The 15,298-nt window shown below is 55.0% G+C and overlaps 1 protein-coding gene across 5 annotated transcripts in view; it reads left to right on the plus strand.

Annotated features, from left to right (window-relative positions):
* Positions 1-15,298, plus strand: part of TBC1D14 (TBC1 domain family member 14) — a 111,888-nt gene that overhangs the window by 6,237 nt on the left and 90,353 nt on the right. For 4 of the 5 annotated variants that reach the window (XM_045474638.1, XM_045474639.1, XM_045474637.1 and 1 more), the window contains exon 2: positions 5,535-6,273. In XM_045474638.1, coding sequence (XP_045330594.1) covers positions 5,552-6,273 — 722 coding nt within the window. In that variant the 5' untranslated portion in view covers positions 5,535-5,551. Of the gene's footprint in view, positions 1-5,534; positions 6,274-13,558; positions 13,687-15,298 lie in introns of those variants that run through there. The other variant, XM_045474641.1, reaches the window with a different exon arrangement.

Below are 15,298 nucleotides of genomic sequence, written 5' to 3' on the forward strand. Positions count from 1 at the left end.
AGTCGTCCCCCCACTCCAGCCCCCGCCCAACTGAGTGAGGAGGCTGCTTGGGATTCTCCCTCTGCCCTGTCCCCCACTCGTGCTCTATGGAAAAAAAAAAAAGATTTAAGGATATGGAACTCGGTGGAGCAGGGCTGATGGGACGTCCGGCAGCAAGGGCAGGTGTGCCCTCCTTGGAGGGTCAGGGAGAGCAGAAGTGTCCCGGGTGCTGACGGGGTGTGAGAAAGCAGCATCCAGGGAGGAGCTGGGACAGGGAGGGCGGCGGCGGCGAGCAAAGGCCTGTGGACAGGAGGGAGCCTCCGAGTGGGTGGGCAGTATTATTTCTGCCCCAGGCCACCGATGAGTGGAGGCGTTTCTGCCGGGGACGTAACTGAGTCATTTGGGTTTGGCCTTGTAAACTGCTTATTGACGAAGACTTGGTCAAGACTTTGTGCCTCTGCTTTTTTTTTTTTTTTTTTTTTTTTAATTTTCTTTAACATTTATTTATTTTTGAGAGAGAGAGAGACAGAGAGTGAGTGGCAGGGGAGCAGAGAGAGTGGGAGACACAGAATCCAAAGGAGGCTCCAGGCTCCGAGCTGTCAGCACAGAGCCTGACGGGGAGGCTTGAACCCACGAACTGTGAGATCATGACCTGAGCTGAAGTCAGACGCTCAACTGACTGAGCCACCCGGGTGCCCCACCACCGCTTTTTAAAGAGAAGAAAATTAGGGGAGCTTGGCTGGCTCAGTCAGTAGAGAGAGCAACCTTGGATCTCAAGGGTCGTGAGTTCAATCCCCACTTTGGGCATGGAGCCTACTTTAAAAAATATATATATACAGTAAAGAGAAGAAAATTAAACTTCTGTTCAAGATGGAATTGTGTTCCAGAACCTCATTCAGAGTCACTGCCGTCTGCTTCCTGACTTGTGTTGCAGACCTACCCCCGTGGGGAGAAGGGCATTTGAATGTCTCGGGCCCCTTCCCTCTTTGCTCGCTACAGAACTCAGTTTTGTGACTGGTAAATAAAATGCAGGTGGTCCTTTTGCCTGGGATAAAAGCCTTCCTCATGTCTGCACTTGACGTTTTGTGTGTTTTTCCAGGTCTGGGAGGTGATGATGGCTGGTCATCATTAACCTTGTATCGCGTGCCTGTGGCTGGCCGCCTGGGCCCGGAAGAAGTGGGGAGGGAGCCTGCTGCCACGGCCACTGCTGCGGGCGAGGGGTTTTGTCTGAGGCTCTGGGAAGCAAGTGCAGAGGGAGGAGGTCTCTTACTTTCCGAACCATCACGTGCCCGCTGGTGCTCACCGGGTGGCGCGGTAGCCCGTCGTCACGCCTCGTCACTCGCTTGCTGTGTCTCTTGTCCGCACACGATGTCTGGACTTGACGGCGGGATTTTCTTCCTCATCTTGTGACCTCCGCTGCTCACCATGTTCTTTTTATTTATTTATTTATTATTTTTTTTAATTTTTTAATTAAAAAAAAAAAAATTTTTTTTTTTAACGTTTATTTATTTTTGGGACAGAGAGAGACACAGCATGAACGGGGGAGGGGCAGAGAGAGAGAGAGGGAGACACAGAATCGGAAACAGGCTCCAGGCTCTGAGCCATCAGCCCAGAGCCCGACGCGGGGCTCGAACTCACGGACCGCGAGATCGTGACCTGGCTGAAGTCGGACGCTTAACCGACTGCGCCACCCAGGTGCCCCAGCCATGTTCTTGAAGCGTAGCCCAGCTCTCAGCAGAGGTTTCTTAGATGGACTGTCCCTGAAACCTGCCCTCTTAGGACATCGTTGTTAATAATGATTAACTCCGCAAATGGATTTCTGAATCCTCAGTCCCTGCCAGGCAGTGGCATCTGGAACCCGTTAGCTTAGCGCTGTACCTGCCCGAAGCCTAGAAACCAGCAGAGAGACATGGGGACAGCTGTAAATACAGTTGTGTGAGGGGTGTGGCCAAAAAGAGCCTAAGAGGAAGGGGGATCCTCAGCTTCCCGGGGGGAGTAGGGGAAGGCTTCTCAGAGGAGGTGGTCTCGCAGGTGGGCTGGGTCTCCTTGCGGCATACGTACCAGATCCCCAGGGGCGCCCGTGGCCAAGCTGGGGAGAGCATCCGGGCAGTGGGGCCGCGCGGCTGGGTTTTGAGAGGCGCGAGGGTGACGGCACGAGGCTGCTGAGGCTGGCAAGGATGGGCTCGGGGGGTGGGCCCCGTGCCGGCTCGGGGAATTCAGGCTGATCCTGTCTTTAGAGAACGTGTGACTTGGAGGCCGGCATCTGCAGCTGGCCTCCTGGCAGGCTTCCAGAGTCCACCCTGCAGCCTCTCTGAGAAGCGGGCGCTTTGTTTGCGCAGCCTCGGAAGGCAGGTGCTCTGGACGGCGGCTTCTGGCTTCATTGTACTGGTGGCCCCAGGCGGAAGGGCTTGAGGACAGGTGGCCTTGGCCCTTGCGGGGTTTGGTTTAAGAGTGTGTTGCAAATGGAAGTACGTTCTTGCTTTTCCGTTTATTTCCCTGAAGGCTGCCACCTTGTTTGTGAGGTTTAAGGAACTTAAGTTGGACTTGGAAGCAGTGGGGCCTTCAGAGGTCATTCGTTTTCTCCTCAGAAGAGGCCCTCGTCCCGCTGTCCTGGCCCCCAGGGCTCTGCCAGACCTGCTTCGTTCACCTTCCGCATGCTTTCCCCTGGGCGATTCGGAGCAGGGGTCCTAGTGTTCACTGAGCACGCTTGTTTTGTGTTCCTGTTTTAGTGTCAAAAGCTCAGTCTGAACACAGTTTTTGCAGGTACTCAGCTCTTTATGTGGCTGAAGGAGAGGAAATTCGCATTTACTGGGCACCTGCTGTGGTCAGACGTGGGGCGTGCCCACGTGCCCATAAACAAAATGCCTCATTTCATTTATCCTCAGAGCAGCCGTGAGTTTCGTGCTGTTGCCCCATTTAACTGCCGGGCGCCAGGAAGGTTCAACTTCTCCCCGTGGTAAGTGGCAGGGCCAGAATTTCATTTCAGCTGGCCAGGTCACCAGGCTTTCGGCTCCGCTCACGGTGAAGATTTCCTCTTGTGTTGCTGGCTTTTTGCCAGCCTGACCTGTCAGAGTGTTGATGGTGTTTTGATAATTCTAGGAACTTTTGACATTGCCAGACGTTAGCTCTTAACTACGTGCTAAAAATGTTTCTTACCGTATTTTCCTTTTGATTAAAAAAAGAAAAGTGTACAGTTCTCCAGTCCGGGTACCTGTGAATCTCTCTGTGTCTCGCTGTTGTGAATCCTGTTGCTACAGAGAGGGGTTGAGTTTGGGCACTTTCCTAGATCAGGGTCTCAGGGTCTCAGAGTTTGCCGTGGCTTTGCCTGGAGGAGCTCGGGGCTGGGGACGCAGAGTGGAGGCTCCAGCCCAGGAAACCGAGGGCGGCGGGCACCGTGAGACACCGAAACTGTGTTCACGTGTGCCGAGGTGATGCCAGATTCTTTCGGAGAATAAACCGAGTTTTTGCGCCGCAGGTTAGAGAAGCACTTCAGGTGACACATTCATAGTTTTATATTTGCATTAGAGTCTAATTTGGTATTTTTGTTTTGGTGCAGTACGGTGTGGTTCTGCCTTCTAAGAAAAATTGATAATTGATCAGTACAACATCATGATTAAATAATCCTTACTCACTCGGTCATATTTCAAGTTTTTATACATAGTTCAGTCTATTTTTGAATTCTGCATTTTGATTCATTCCTTCACGTTTCTATTTTGGCTCCAGTGCTGCACGGTCTGGCTGGTTCCTTCGATTTCTGGGAGGGAGGGAGATCACCCCCGCCCTCTGGTTCGCTTCTAGTGAATTTGCTTTTGCTGTGTTGACGTGGTGAAGGGGCCAGGCTTCCTGAAGGGGTTTAGGAAGGCCCAGTGACCCCCAAAAGGGGGTGGTTATCATTGTTGCCGCCATGCTTCAGAACCTTCTCCCGCTGCCTCTTTGATGATGGCCGTTGCCAAGAGAGTGCCTTTGGAATGCTTTTCTCCTGCTACTTTTCTTAATTCTGCCCAGGCAGTCCAGCGCAGCTGGGGTTAGAGCCCAGGAAGAGTCCCATTGGAACCAAGAAAGTACCATTCTTTATGTTGTCTTATGCCATGGATCAGATTTCAGTAACCCCATCAAGGTTCTTTAGTTTTGACATTTTATTTATTTTATTTTTAAAATTTATTTTTGAGAGAGAGGGAGACAGAGCATGAGTGGGAGAAGGGCAGAGAGAGGGAGACAGAAGGTCCGAAGCGAGCTCTATGTTGAGAGCACTGAGCCCAATGAGGGGCTCCAACTCAACACACCGTGAGATCATGACCTGAACCGAAGTCAGATGCGTACCCGACTGAGCCACCCAGGCGCCCCAGTTAGTTGTGACATTCTAAAGGTCAGTAGAAGGTCGCATCACCTCCACCTGGGTTCTCAGTCTCCCAGGGGCTGTGCTGTCCAGGCCTGTGCACCTGCCACCCCGTCATTCCCACCCCAGCCTTAGGCCAGAGCGCTGTAGGCAGGGGTGTGTGTCACCAACAGCTTTGACTCTTGTCACTCAAATCTCTATTGTGGGTCCATGGTCTGTTTTTCCTGTATCGATTATGTGTCTTCCCCGAAGCAGCCTCCTACCTGGGTTTTGACAACCCCACACTAGGCTTTTCATCCACTAGGTTTGGCCCGTTTTGGGGTCAGTCCAAGCTCTGCCACCAAGTAACACTATGATCTCGAACCCGTTTATTACCCTTGGAGCCTTGGTTTCCTCCATGGTCATGGGGGTGATATGCCCTGCCTTGCAGACGCAAGTAAGGCGACCGCAGCATCATGGGGGCCGCGGCCGACTTGGGCGTGCTTGGGGTCATCTTACCGTACACGGCACACCTGCTTTATCTTGGTTCCTGTCTTGATGGCAACATCTTGATTTTTATGCTGTCTCAGAATAAGCAGAACTTGACTTCTATATGGGTTACGAATTCATGTACTTTTTTTTGAATGTTTGAGAGAGAGGGAGAGAGAGCGCAGGGAGGGGCGGGGAGAGAGAGAAGCCCAAGCATACTCTGTCCTCCCAGCGCAGAGCTCGACATAGGGCAGGCTCACAAACCAGGAGATCGTGACCTGAGCCGAAACCGAGAGTCAGATGCTCCACCGACTGAGTCACCCAGGTGCCCCATGAATTCACGTATTTTTGATGGAGGTATTCTGTTTATCGTTAAACAAAACAAAACGTGAAAAACAACTCTCTCTCCCTGCCTGGTCTGGTCCTCCTCATGCCCCCAGTATTGTCCTGGGGGTCAGACATGTGACCGGTGTGGTGCTGGTGATGATGAGGAAGGGGATTTTTTAAGTATTTTTACCTTAGACGTATGTAGCCTTTAGGTTATTGCCCTATCATTTTATATCGTGGTAACATATGCTAAAACTCTAGCTTCTGGTCCCAAATTAAAACTCGAGTACGTGGGACTTTTTCAAGGATTCCTCTGTAAAAAGGGCATCAGAACATTCGAGCTGTGCCCTAGCAGAGTGGTGTCTCAGGCTTTTATAGCCACGATCTTACTTTCCATTTTTGTATTTTTTTTTTTTTTTTCTAGTTTCTCCTTGGACCAAGATGACTGATGGAAACCTCTCCACCTCTACAAATGGCATAGCCTTGATGGGCATTCTGGACGGTCGGCCAGGAAATCATATTCAGAATCTACAACACTTGAATCTCAAGGCACCCAGATCCCTCTCGTTGCCAGAGTACGGGCCCAAGCTGAAGCTTGGGCCTTTAGAAGATCAGCACAGCCTTAAGTCCGTGGACTCGGGCATTCCCACCCTAGAGATCGGTAACCCGGAACCTGTCCCCTGCAGTGTGGCCCACGTGAAGAGGAAGCCATCTGAGTCGGGGACCGTCCCTGAGCGAGCCTGCCAGAGCGCGTGCCCGCTGCCGTCCTACACGCCACCGGCTCCCGGCAGTGCCGAGTGGGAGCGGGGTGTGCGGAAGTCGTCCACGTTCCCCCGGACGGGCTATGACGCGGCTGAGCTCTACAGCCCTGCCTCCAAGGCCCTGAACCGCAGCGACGATGTCTCCGTTTGCAGCGTGTCCAGCCTTGGCACGGAGCTGTCAGCCACGCTTTCCGTCAGCAATGAGGACATCTTGGACCTTGTGGTCACGAGCAGCTCCAGTGCCATCGTGACCCTGGAGAATGACGACGACCCTCAGTTCACTGACGTCACCTTGAGCTCCGCCAAGGAAACCCGGGACCTGCGCCGGCAGGACTGTGTCGATGGAACAGAGGATGGGAGTAAATCAAAAATACTGGGACCATTTAGTAACTTCTTTACCAGGTAACACCATCTTTGTCTCCGCAGGGGTTAGGTGACCGGGTCAGCTGCATGTCCTCATCGAAAACGGGGGTTTCCTGCCTTGCTGAGCAGGCCCTGTGTCACGCAGGCAATCGCGTCTTTTCCCGGTGGCCCAGGGTCCTGTGGAGCTGTGTTGGTGATTCTGCTGTCTGAGTCCTCACCGCTGTCACTTCTGTGTCCCTCCCTGGTGCACTCGCACAGTTTGTTGTCCCTTCCCGGCCTCTGACCTGCTGCTGTGCCTGAGGGTGATCCACAAGGGGCCGGTGCCACCAAATCAACCTTGTCCCCTGAAGGGCCTTTTATGCTAATAACTTGAGCCTCTTGGGCCAAGCACAGCGTGCCAACCTGGGTGGTCTCGGCGTTAATAACCCACGTTTCCACCTCCGGCCCCCGTGCCCTGCATGGCTGTGCTGTGGTGTCCGTGCTGTGGCCCAGGCCCTGCTGCCGGGGTGTGTGCTCTCACGGCCCCACAGCCGCCACTCTCGCACTTGCGTGAGGACCAGGCCACGCAGGTGCCAAGCCGGGGCCGCTGGGGCCCTGGGGGCACGGCTCGCAGAGGACCTGCCTCTTACCTGTGCTCTCGTGGTTTTGTTCAGCAAGCGTGTATGTCCCCCGCTCTGCTCTTGGCAGGTAAGACGGGAGTAGTAGGACCATGGAAGTGGTGACAGGTGATGACTTTGGGGAGGGCTCACGGGCCGGGGGCGGTGGGCGAGGACACGTCAGTCTGTCACACAGCCACTGTGAACCCCCACGCCGTGCAGCGCCGTGAGGAAGGGCACGGGGGCTGTGCGAGAGGGGGTGCGGGGGAGTGGCCACCTCCCCAGCTGCTCGTCGTGTGGGCTCCGGGCCTGTTTCCGTGGTCCACTGCAGCTCCCCCCGAGTGTGTGTACCGTAGCAAAGCCCGTGTGGGACACTTTGTGGCGCTGGGGGTCCCTGTGAGGTGGTGTGCCGTGCTGGCAGAGTCAGCTGGAGACTCCGTGACTGCGAGCGCCGATGGTGACTCCCCGCTGCGTCCGCTGCTTCGTCCTCTGCGTGTGCGGCGTCTCGAGTGAGCCTGAGACCAGACTTGAGGGAGAAGATCTTTGGCGCAGCTGCGGTTCCTGAGGCACCTCTTCTCCCCGATGTGCCGACAGACAGGCGTCAAGCTACCCCAAGTAGCATCCCTAGTCCCAGAACTCAGCAGAACTCAGGACCGCCTCAGGGGGAGGAGCCCAGGAGCTGTGGGGGAGACGGTCGCCGTCCCTTCTGCGATCAGAGCCCTAAAGCAGGTTGTGGTTCAGACGTGTGTGGCCGAGCTGTTCTCTTTACTCAGGTCGTTGTTTTCAGGGTTTCCTGGCTACAGGTACCACCTGGGTGCCTGGTACACGTGGCTTCTCAGGATCCACCCCAGAGCTCCAGAATCAGAATCTCAAGGGAAGGGCTTGGGAGGCAGGTTTTCAGAGCCACGTGGGGTTCTTGGCAAACTTGGGAAGCCTGGTTCGCAATGGGGGTGGCTGGGAAGCAGCCCGGAGGGAAGAGCTAAGCTTTGGATTTAACAGACCTGCGCCCACATCCTAGCTGTGTGACCTTGAACAAGTTACCTCACCTCTCCGAGTTCACTTTCTCATCTCTAAACGAGCATTAGAAAGCGCCCAGCACAAAATGTGTTGTTGACACACAAGGTACTCTTCTGAGACCTGCTTCACGTGTGGTCATGGGGCCGAAGTGGGTTCACGCGTGGGAACCTGGATGGACCCAGACAGAGTAAGCTCTCAGGTGTCAGTTGCCCCCTGGGATTGTCAGGACCCCGCCTTGCTCCGCTGCCTCGTCTCGCATCTGTGTTGGAGCCTCTTCTCCTTTGGAAGGAAACACCGTCGATCACTGTGGATCATTGCTGAAGCTACTTTTTTTTTTTTTTAATTGAAGTGTCGTTGACACACAGTGTGATGTTCATTTCAGGTGTACAGCAGAGTGATTGGACATTTACGTATGTCACCGAGTGATCATTGAGGCAGATCTCACTGGCATCTGTCACCATGTAAAGTTGTTTCCTGTTACCGTGTTGTGTCCCCCAGGTTGTGCACTGCACCCTTCCATCTGACTTGTGTTATAACTGCAAGTGTGTTCCTTTTAATCCCCCTCCCCTGTTTTGCCGTCTCCACCTCCTTCCCACCAGGTTGTTCTTTGTCTCTGAGCCTCTTCCTGTTTTGCTTTGTTGTTCAGAGTCCATGTATAAGTGAGATTATATAGTACGGTAAAGCCGCCGTTTCTTGAAAATCTTTCATTACTTGGTGCCATGGAAATTGAATGTTCCACGTCTGTGTTTTATTCTTTGCTTCTTGTCCCCATGCCGCTTAAAATTTTTCTTTTAAGGTGTATGTACATACGTGTGTATGGATGTCATCTCTACACCCAATGTGGGGCTTGAACTCCCAACCCCAGGATCAGGAGTCACACGCTCCACTGATTGAGCCAGCCAGGCGCCCCCTCCCTTACCCTTTCGGTGGCTGTCACATTATGGTGAGCCAGTGTTAAGTACGTTTGGGAAGCAGGTGGAATATTAATGACAAATGGATCAAAATATGTGATACGATGTGCTAAGTCTAGTGAGTTTTTTGTCCTAGAATCTTAAAGTGTTGGAGAAGAGTTTCAACCTAGGATTCCTTTGAGGGGAAAAGGGTTCTGTGCCAAAAATGTTTGGAACCCACAAAACATTTTACAGGTGGGTTGCAGAGAGGGCCTGGTACACAGTTAGGACCGTATGAGTTGCGTTGAGGGCAGGGCTGAGGCCGGAGCTGGTCCTCTGGGGTTTCCAGCCCAAGCTTCTGAGTCCTGTTTCTCCATTGTATCCCCTGCCCCCAGGCAACTTCCTTTACCCTAGCCTCTGTCTGGTAGTCCTTGTCCTCACGGAGCCGATTTCTAGGAAATCATAGGAGGAAATCATAGGAGGAAACGTAGGCAGTATTGTGGAAGGCTGGTCTCGAGAACGAGGCTCCGAGGAAGGGGTGGAGACAGTCATGGGACTTGTGGCCTGAGGTGGCCCTGACTGCTTGATGAGGGCGGCTTGGGTAAGACAGGAGCAGAGAAGTGACAGGGACCCGGCTCCCTGCGTTCTTTTGATCCGTTCTTCACCCAGCCTGCAGTAGGTGCCTCTGTTGCAGATTCCGCCCTGAGCGGAGAGGTCCCGGGCCGCACGGAGCTCACAGCTGCTGGGGGACACAGACACGTGGGGGCGGGGCGTGAGGGCTGTGTGAGTGCGTGAGCCTGTGAGGGTACTGAAGTCGAGTGCTGGTGGCAGGAGTCAGACCGGCTGGGTCCAGTGTGAGCTCTCTCCCTTAAAAGCTGTGTGACCTTGAGGAAGTTATTTTACTCTACTCTTTTTTTTTTTTTTTTTTTTAATGTTTACTTATTTTTTGAGAGAGAGAGACAGAGTGTCAGCAGGGGGAGGGGCAGAGAGAGAGGGAGACACAGAATCCGAAGCAGGCTCCAGGCTCGGAGCTGTCAGCACAGAGCCCGATGTGGGGCCCGAACTCACGGACCGTGAGATCATGACCTGAGCTGAAGCCGGACGAGTAACTGACTGAGCCACCCAGGAGCCCCATAAATATTGTCATTTTTAAAATACGTTTTTCTAGAGTTTTCTTTAGTTCTTCTCTTAACGTTGTGCTTACTTCAATCAGAAGTTATTCAGAAAGTTAAATCGGGATTTCTCCACTGTTGACGCTTTGAGATGGATGGCTCTCCCTGGCCTCTGCCCTCTAGGTGCCAGGAGCGCTTCCTGGTTACGACAGCCAGACATAGCCACATGTCCTGGGGAGGCGCGGGGTGGGGGTGGGGGGGTGGGCAAAGTTACCCAGCCGTTGAGAACCACTGGGCTAACGGGTTGTGAGTGTTGGTGTTCGTCTCCTTGAAGGAAATTCACTAATACAACTTCAGGAGGATCCTCATCTCGTTTGGAGGGAGGGACTGTTGTGGGATTCCGAGGGCCTGCTGTGTTTTAACAGTACTTATCTAGACACCTGGGCGGACAAGGGGAGAGGAAGTCAGGAACACACTTGTCTGCAGGAGAAGCGTTCTTTCTGTGAAGCCAGGGGTTCAAGGCTGCTAATCTGCGCCGGCCTGGAAGGTGGTAATCAGCTTTGAGCACTTGCAGCTGCTTTTGGGCGGCCCTTTACGAAGCTGTCCGAGGAGGTGATCTGGGGGAGATGCTCGGGCACCGGAGGCAGGAGAAGCAGAGGGCGTGGGGAGGAGGGGCGGCTGGGGCGGTGCCGCGCCGGCCTGCCCGTAAAGAACCATAGTGGTGCCTTTTTCCGGTCTGCCTCCCGACCTGGCTGCAGGCCGCTTAGGGGCGAGGTCTGTGCCCGGCTCACCCTGGCACCCCCTGAGTTGTAACAGAGGCGAGGGGACCCAGGTTTGACCTGTGTGATCTCCGGAGCTCCCCTCGCCTCCGCGGTCCCCGTGTGTGCCGGGTGGCTCATCACACCTGTCTTAAAGAGCGGTTGTTAAGAATTCAGTGAGGCCGTGCGAGAGAAGCTCTGGACAGAGCAGAAACCCAGTGTGCTGATCACATCTCTGGCCCTGCTCTCTGCTTCTGTCGGAGTTTCGCATAAGGTCTCTCCTTTTTTAGGGACCTGCTATATGGAAAAATGTGAAACCATTGTTTTAAGAAAAACAAATCTTTAAGGCATCTTGACTTGGGGTGAATGCGTTGAACTAAACTTTTAGTTCTGTACTGACCCGGGCTTTGGGGATCTGATCATTTGGGAGCTGTGCTGAGGAAGGAGTGGGGTCCTTGCTTTCTCTTTTGAGAGGTGAGTTTCCCGGCAGGGCGGCTGTACTTGAGAAACCTGTGCCGGCCGGCACCCCCTGTGAGGGAGTAGCAGGCAGCGTCTGGAGCTTGCGCGGTACCGTTCTCAGCGTTGTGGCACATCGTGGGCGAGAGCACGGTCGGGGGCGGGGCGGTAGGCAGATCCTGCCGGCCGGCTCGTTCCTCCTCCAGGCCACCTTCAGTCCAGGCTGCCTTCCTTCCTGTGGCGGCCAGGGTTAGAAGTGTGTGTCTTGGGCCTGGGGTTCTGGGTAGGAATCGGGTCCCAGCATCAGCCGAGTATTCATTTCCTGGCCGCTGAGAGGCAGCCGTGGTGGAAGGGGTGGCCGTGGTGGTGGCTTCCTGATCCTGCTGCATTCTTGAATCCCGTGGTTCTTTGGCACCTTGGACGCAGGCGCGGTGTGGGGAGCTGTTCCTGGGGGCCCAGCTTAGAGCCAACTACTTGAGGCCTCACGAAGATTTTGAAATCACCCAAGCCCTTGAGTTAGATCCCTTTCTGCTCGAAATTTGTAGAGTAGTTTTTGTATCCTGCACCGAAAGCTGATAGATTTAGGTAAGTAATTCTTCGTCATGGGTGAGGAAACCGAGGCAACGGGTAGTTAAGTAGCTTAACATAGCGGGGATGCAGGGCTTGGGTTTCTGGACTTAGGTTTCTTGTCTGGAAAACGGAAAGAAGTTCGCGTGTCACAGGGAGGAAGTGTACGTGGATGTGAAGCCCCAGGCATCTAGGAGGCATATCCCTGTCTTATTTGTTTATTTTTGCCTGACTTGACTTTGACCTCTTTAGGATTAGCATGTTCCCTTGCTGATGTTCTGGTGGCTTTGACCTGATGTCAGGGTTTACAGAAAACAGCCGCTGGTGTGTGCGTGCATGCACGCCCGCTCATGTGTGTGCGTGCACTACTGAGATACTTGGGCAGGAGCGCTGGTTGGCATTCCCTTGACCTGCTGTTTGCTGGCATGTGGTCTCGGGTAAGGCAGGCACTCAGCCTCTCTCGGGCCTTAGTGTCCTTGTTTGCAAAATGAGCTGAGGGCCCCTGCCTTACGGAGCCGTGAACAGGAAAGTGATCCCGGTGCTGAGCTCGGAGTGCCAGGGGGCCAGGGAAGCCAGAAGATTCGAGGCTGGGCTGACTAGTGCTGGAGGCCACCGTGTAAATCCGCGTGCGGTGTGATGATGGCTTGAAGAGAGATGTGAACACGGCAGCAAGCCCCTGGGGAGGTCCAGAAAGAAACACAGGGGGCAGCGGGTCTTTGAAAGTATGCACGAGGTCGGGACAGCGTTCCTTAGGCAGAAGGATCGGCGTGGGTAGAGTCATGGCAGCAGGAGAAAGCTCAGCATTGCTGGGAAAGCGCCGTGGCACGAGGTACTCAGGAAGGAGCGCAGAGGTAGGAGAGGTGACCAGAAAGGTGTGTGGGAGCCCAGATTGGGCAGGGCTTTCAGGACCGCATTCAGACCCAAGACCCGGCATGTCAGAGCGGACAGTGAGATAAAGGTCGGCACCGGTGCTGGTGAACTGCCTTGGGGACGAGGCGGGGGTGGGGGTGGGGGGGGGCTCTGCGACGCCTTCCGAGCAGCTCCCGGGGGAGGCAGTAGCTGTCCTGCTCCGAGTGCGTGTTCTGCACCAGGCACTTGACCTGTCCTCAGGCACTGCGCAGCCGTCAGGTGGGGCCTGTCTGCCCACCGGAGACCACATGGCCGAGCTGGGACCTGAACGTTCACTGGCCCAACTCCAAAGTCCCTGCTCTTTCTATAAGAGACACACGACCTCTTTTTAAAAATGTACTTCTTTATTTTTAAATAATCTCTGTGCCCAACATGGGGTTCAAATCCACCACCCCGAGATCTGGAGTCGTATGCTCTCCTGACTGAGCCCACCCCCACGCTGCCTCTTGTAACATGGGGGTGCGGACCTGGGGCCGGGAGGGCAGGAGGAGATAAGCTGTGGTTAGAGGTGCAGGGCAGAGCCTGCAAGCATGTCCCTGGAGCAGACAGGTGCACTGCGCAAGGGCAGGCTGGAGGAGACTGCAGCAGGTCGGGGAGGTCACTCTGTGGGTCTCCGTCAGGGCACGGCATTCCCTGAGTAGGAAGAGGGCGTCATGTGTGAGCGGATTAAAAGGCCTTTCCCTCTCGCAGTGTTGGAGTTATCTGGGTGTTCCGCCGGGTGGGAGTGAGGCTGCGGTCAGCCCTGTGCCCCGAGGCCTTCCGGGGAAGGGCAGGGTCCATGACAGGCCCGGGAGGCTGTGAGTGGGAGAAGCAGAGAAGATTTTACCAAGGCCCCCTAGTCGGGTGGTTGACATTGTAGTAACCAAACGTCCGTGAGGCGTCTTGGCTACTCGGACTGTTGTCCTCTGTGCTGTGAGTGTCTGCACGGGCACACGCTTAGCCTGGGTCCTCTGACCCCACCCCGGGTTTTCCATTCCTCTGTGCGACTTCTTGTGCCAGGCGGGTTGTCAGCAGCCCAACGCCTTGATTATGGAATGCCTGGCTTTCTTCTCCAGCCGCTGACTTACGCAGCGAAGCTGTTACACCCACCGCTGCAGCACCCCGGAGGTCACTGGAGCCCCGACTGGAGAGGTTTCTCTGGCTCCAGGTAAACTTCATGTCGAGGTGGTTCTTCCAGCGTGGAGAGGGTGTCACACATGGTGTCCCTCTGCAGACGTGGCTGCCGGGAGCCACAGGAGGCCAGCTGTCCGGGCGGGACACACGGGAGGTTGTGTTTGGAGAGCCTGTCCGTCAGCAGGAGGCTGTGCTCAGAAAGAGCGGCGGAGATCGTCGGGGGTGGGTGCCGGGCTGTGTGTCGTTTGCTTCCTTTTGACAACAAATCGCAGCCATAATTTACTGAGTGCCTGCAGTGTACCAGGCACTGTGCTAGGCCCTTCAACACGTTTCTCATCATACGTTTTTCCCACGAAATACTTACCGAGCACCCGCCGTATGCCAGGGCGCTGTTCTAGGTGCTCGGGATTCGTCTGTGAACAAGACAAAGACACTTGTCTTTGAGGAGCTTCTGTTCTAGCGGAGGGAGGTGGGTGGTAGCCCGTGAGTAGGGAGCACAGATGTTGGTGCCGATCAGCGCCGTGGGAGAGACGAGGCAGCAGAGCCTGGAGGGGCCGGGCCACAGAATAGGCTGGTTCCCGTGGCCCACCGACGCGGTGCCCGTCAGGTGCATGAGGGGGAGAGACTCGCGCAAAGACGAAGCAGGGGAGGAAGTTGACCAAGCAGACGCCGGGCAGAGCAGAGTCCCAGGCCGGTCCGGTGCAGTGGAGGGACAGCACAGAGGCCCGTGAAGGGCTGAGTGAGCGATGAGGAGGGTGGAGGTCAGGGCGGTCCCACCTCCAGGCCTGTAGGCCAGCGTAGCGCTGCCCTCGGCTCAGAGTGAGGGGGGCAGCTGCGGAATTTTGAGTGGAGGAGACGTACTGGTCGTCTACTAGTTTGCTACGTGACAAATGGCAAACAGATATGTAGTGGATTAAAACAGCATCAGGGGTCCATCGTCGTGCGGGTGGGTTCTCTCTCGATGCCTCACAAGGACGAAACCGAGGTAACGGCCGGCTCACGGGGATCTAGAGGCTGGGGTGAGGAACGAACCACGTCCAAGTTCAAGTCTGGTTACTGGCAGAACTCGGCTCCTTGTGGTTTTAGGACTGAGTCCTCAGATCCCTGATGGCTGTCCGCTGGGGGCTGCTCTCAGCGACTAGAGGCTTCTCCTATTCCTTGCCGTTGTCCCCTGTGTCCTCAAAGCCAGGGACAGAGAATCTCCCTTGTGTAGAATCCTCCTCGCGCTTCGAATCTCTTTTGCCCGGGGAGAGCCCCCGTTGGTTTTTATGGGCTCACTGATGACACAAGGCCAGCCTAGTGACTGTCCTATCAGTTTCATAGTTTATGCCCACACTAAGGGGGAAGGAGGGGGTGAGGTGGGGGGCAGCGTGGAGGGACTTTGAGAAGGAGCAAGAGGAGAGAAGGTGCCAACGGCAACACAGATGGGAGCGAACACACGGGGTGACAGCTGGAGGAAGGGCTGCGAGGTCTCCTTCTCTGAGGTTGGAGGCGTAGGTGTTTTTGTTTACTGGTAAGAACAGCCTTGTAGCGGAGTAGGAATGGAACGTACTGGAGACAGTGGGACACACAGGGACTTGTGCAGTGCAGTGTCCTTCAGCAGCACCTGAAGGGGTGGGAACCGGTGCTCGTGTAGGGAAACTGGC

Source organism: Leopardus geoffroyi, chromosome B1 (assembly GCF_018350155.1).
Source record: "Leopardus geoffroyi isolate Oge1 chromosome B1, O.geoffroyi_Oge1_pat1.0, whole genome shotgun sequence".
Taxonomy (NCBI): domain Eukaryota; kingdom Metazoa; phylum Chordata; class Mammalia; order Carnivora; family Felidae; genus Leopardus; species Leopardus geoffroyi.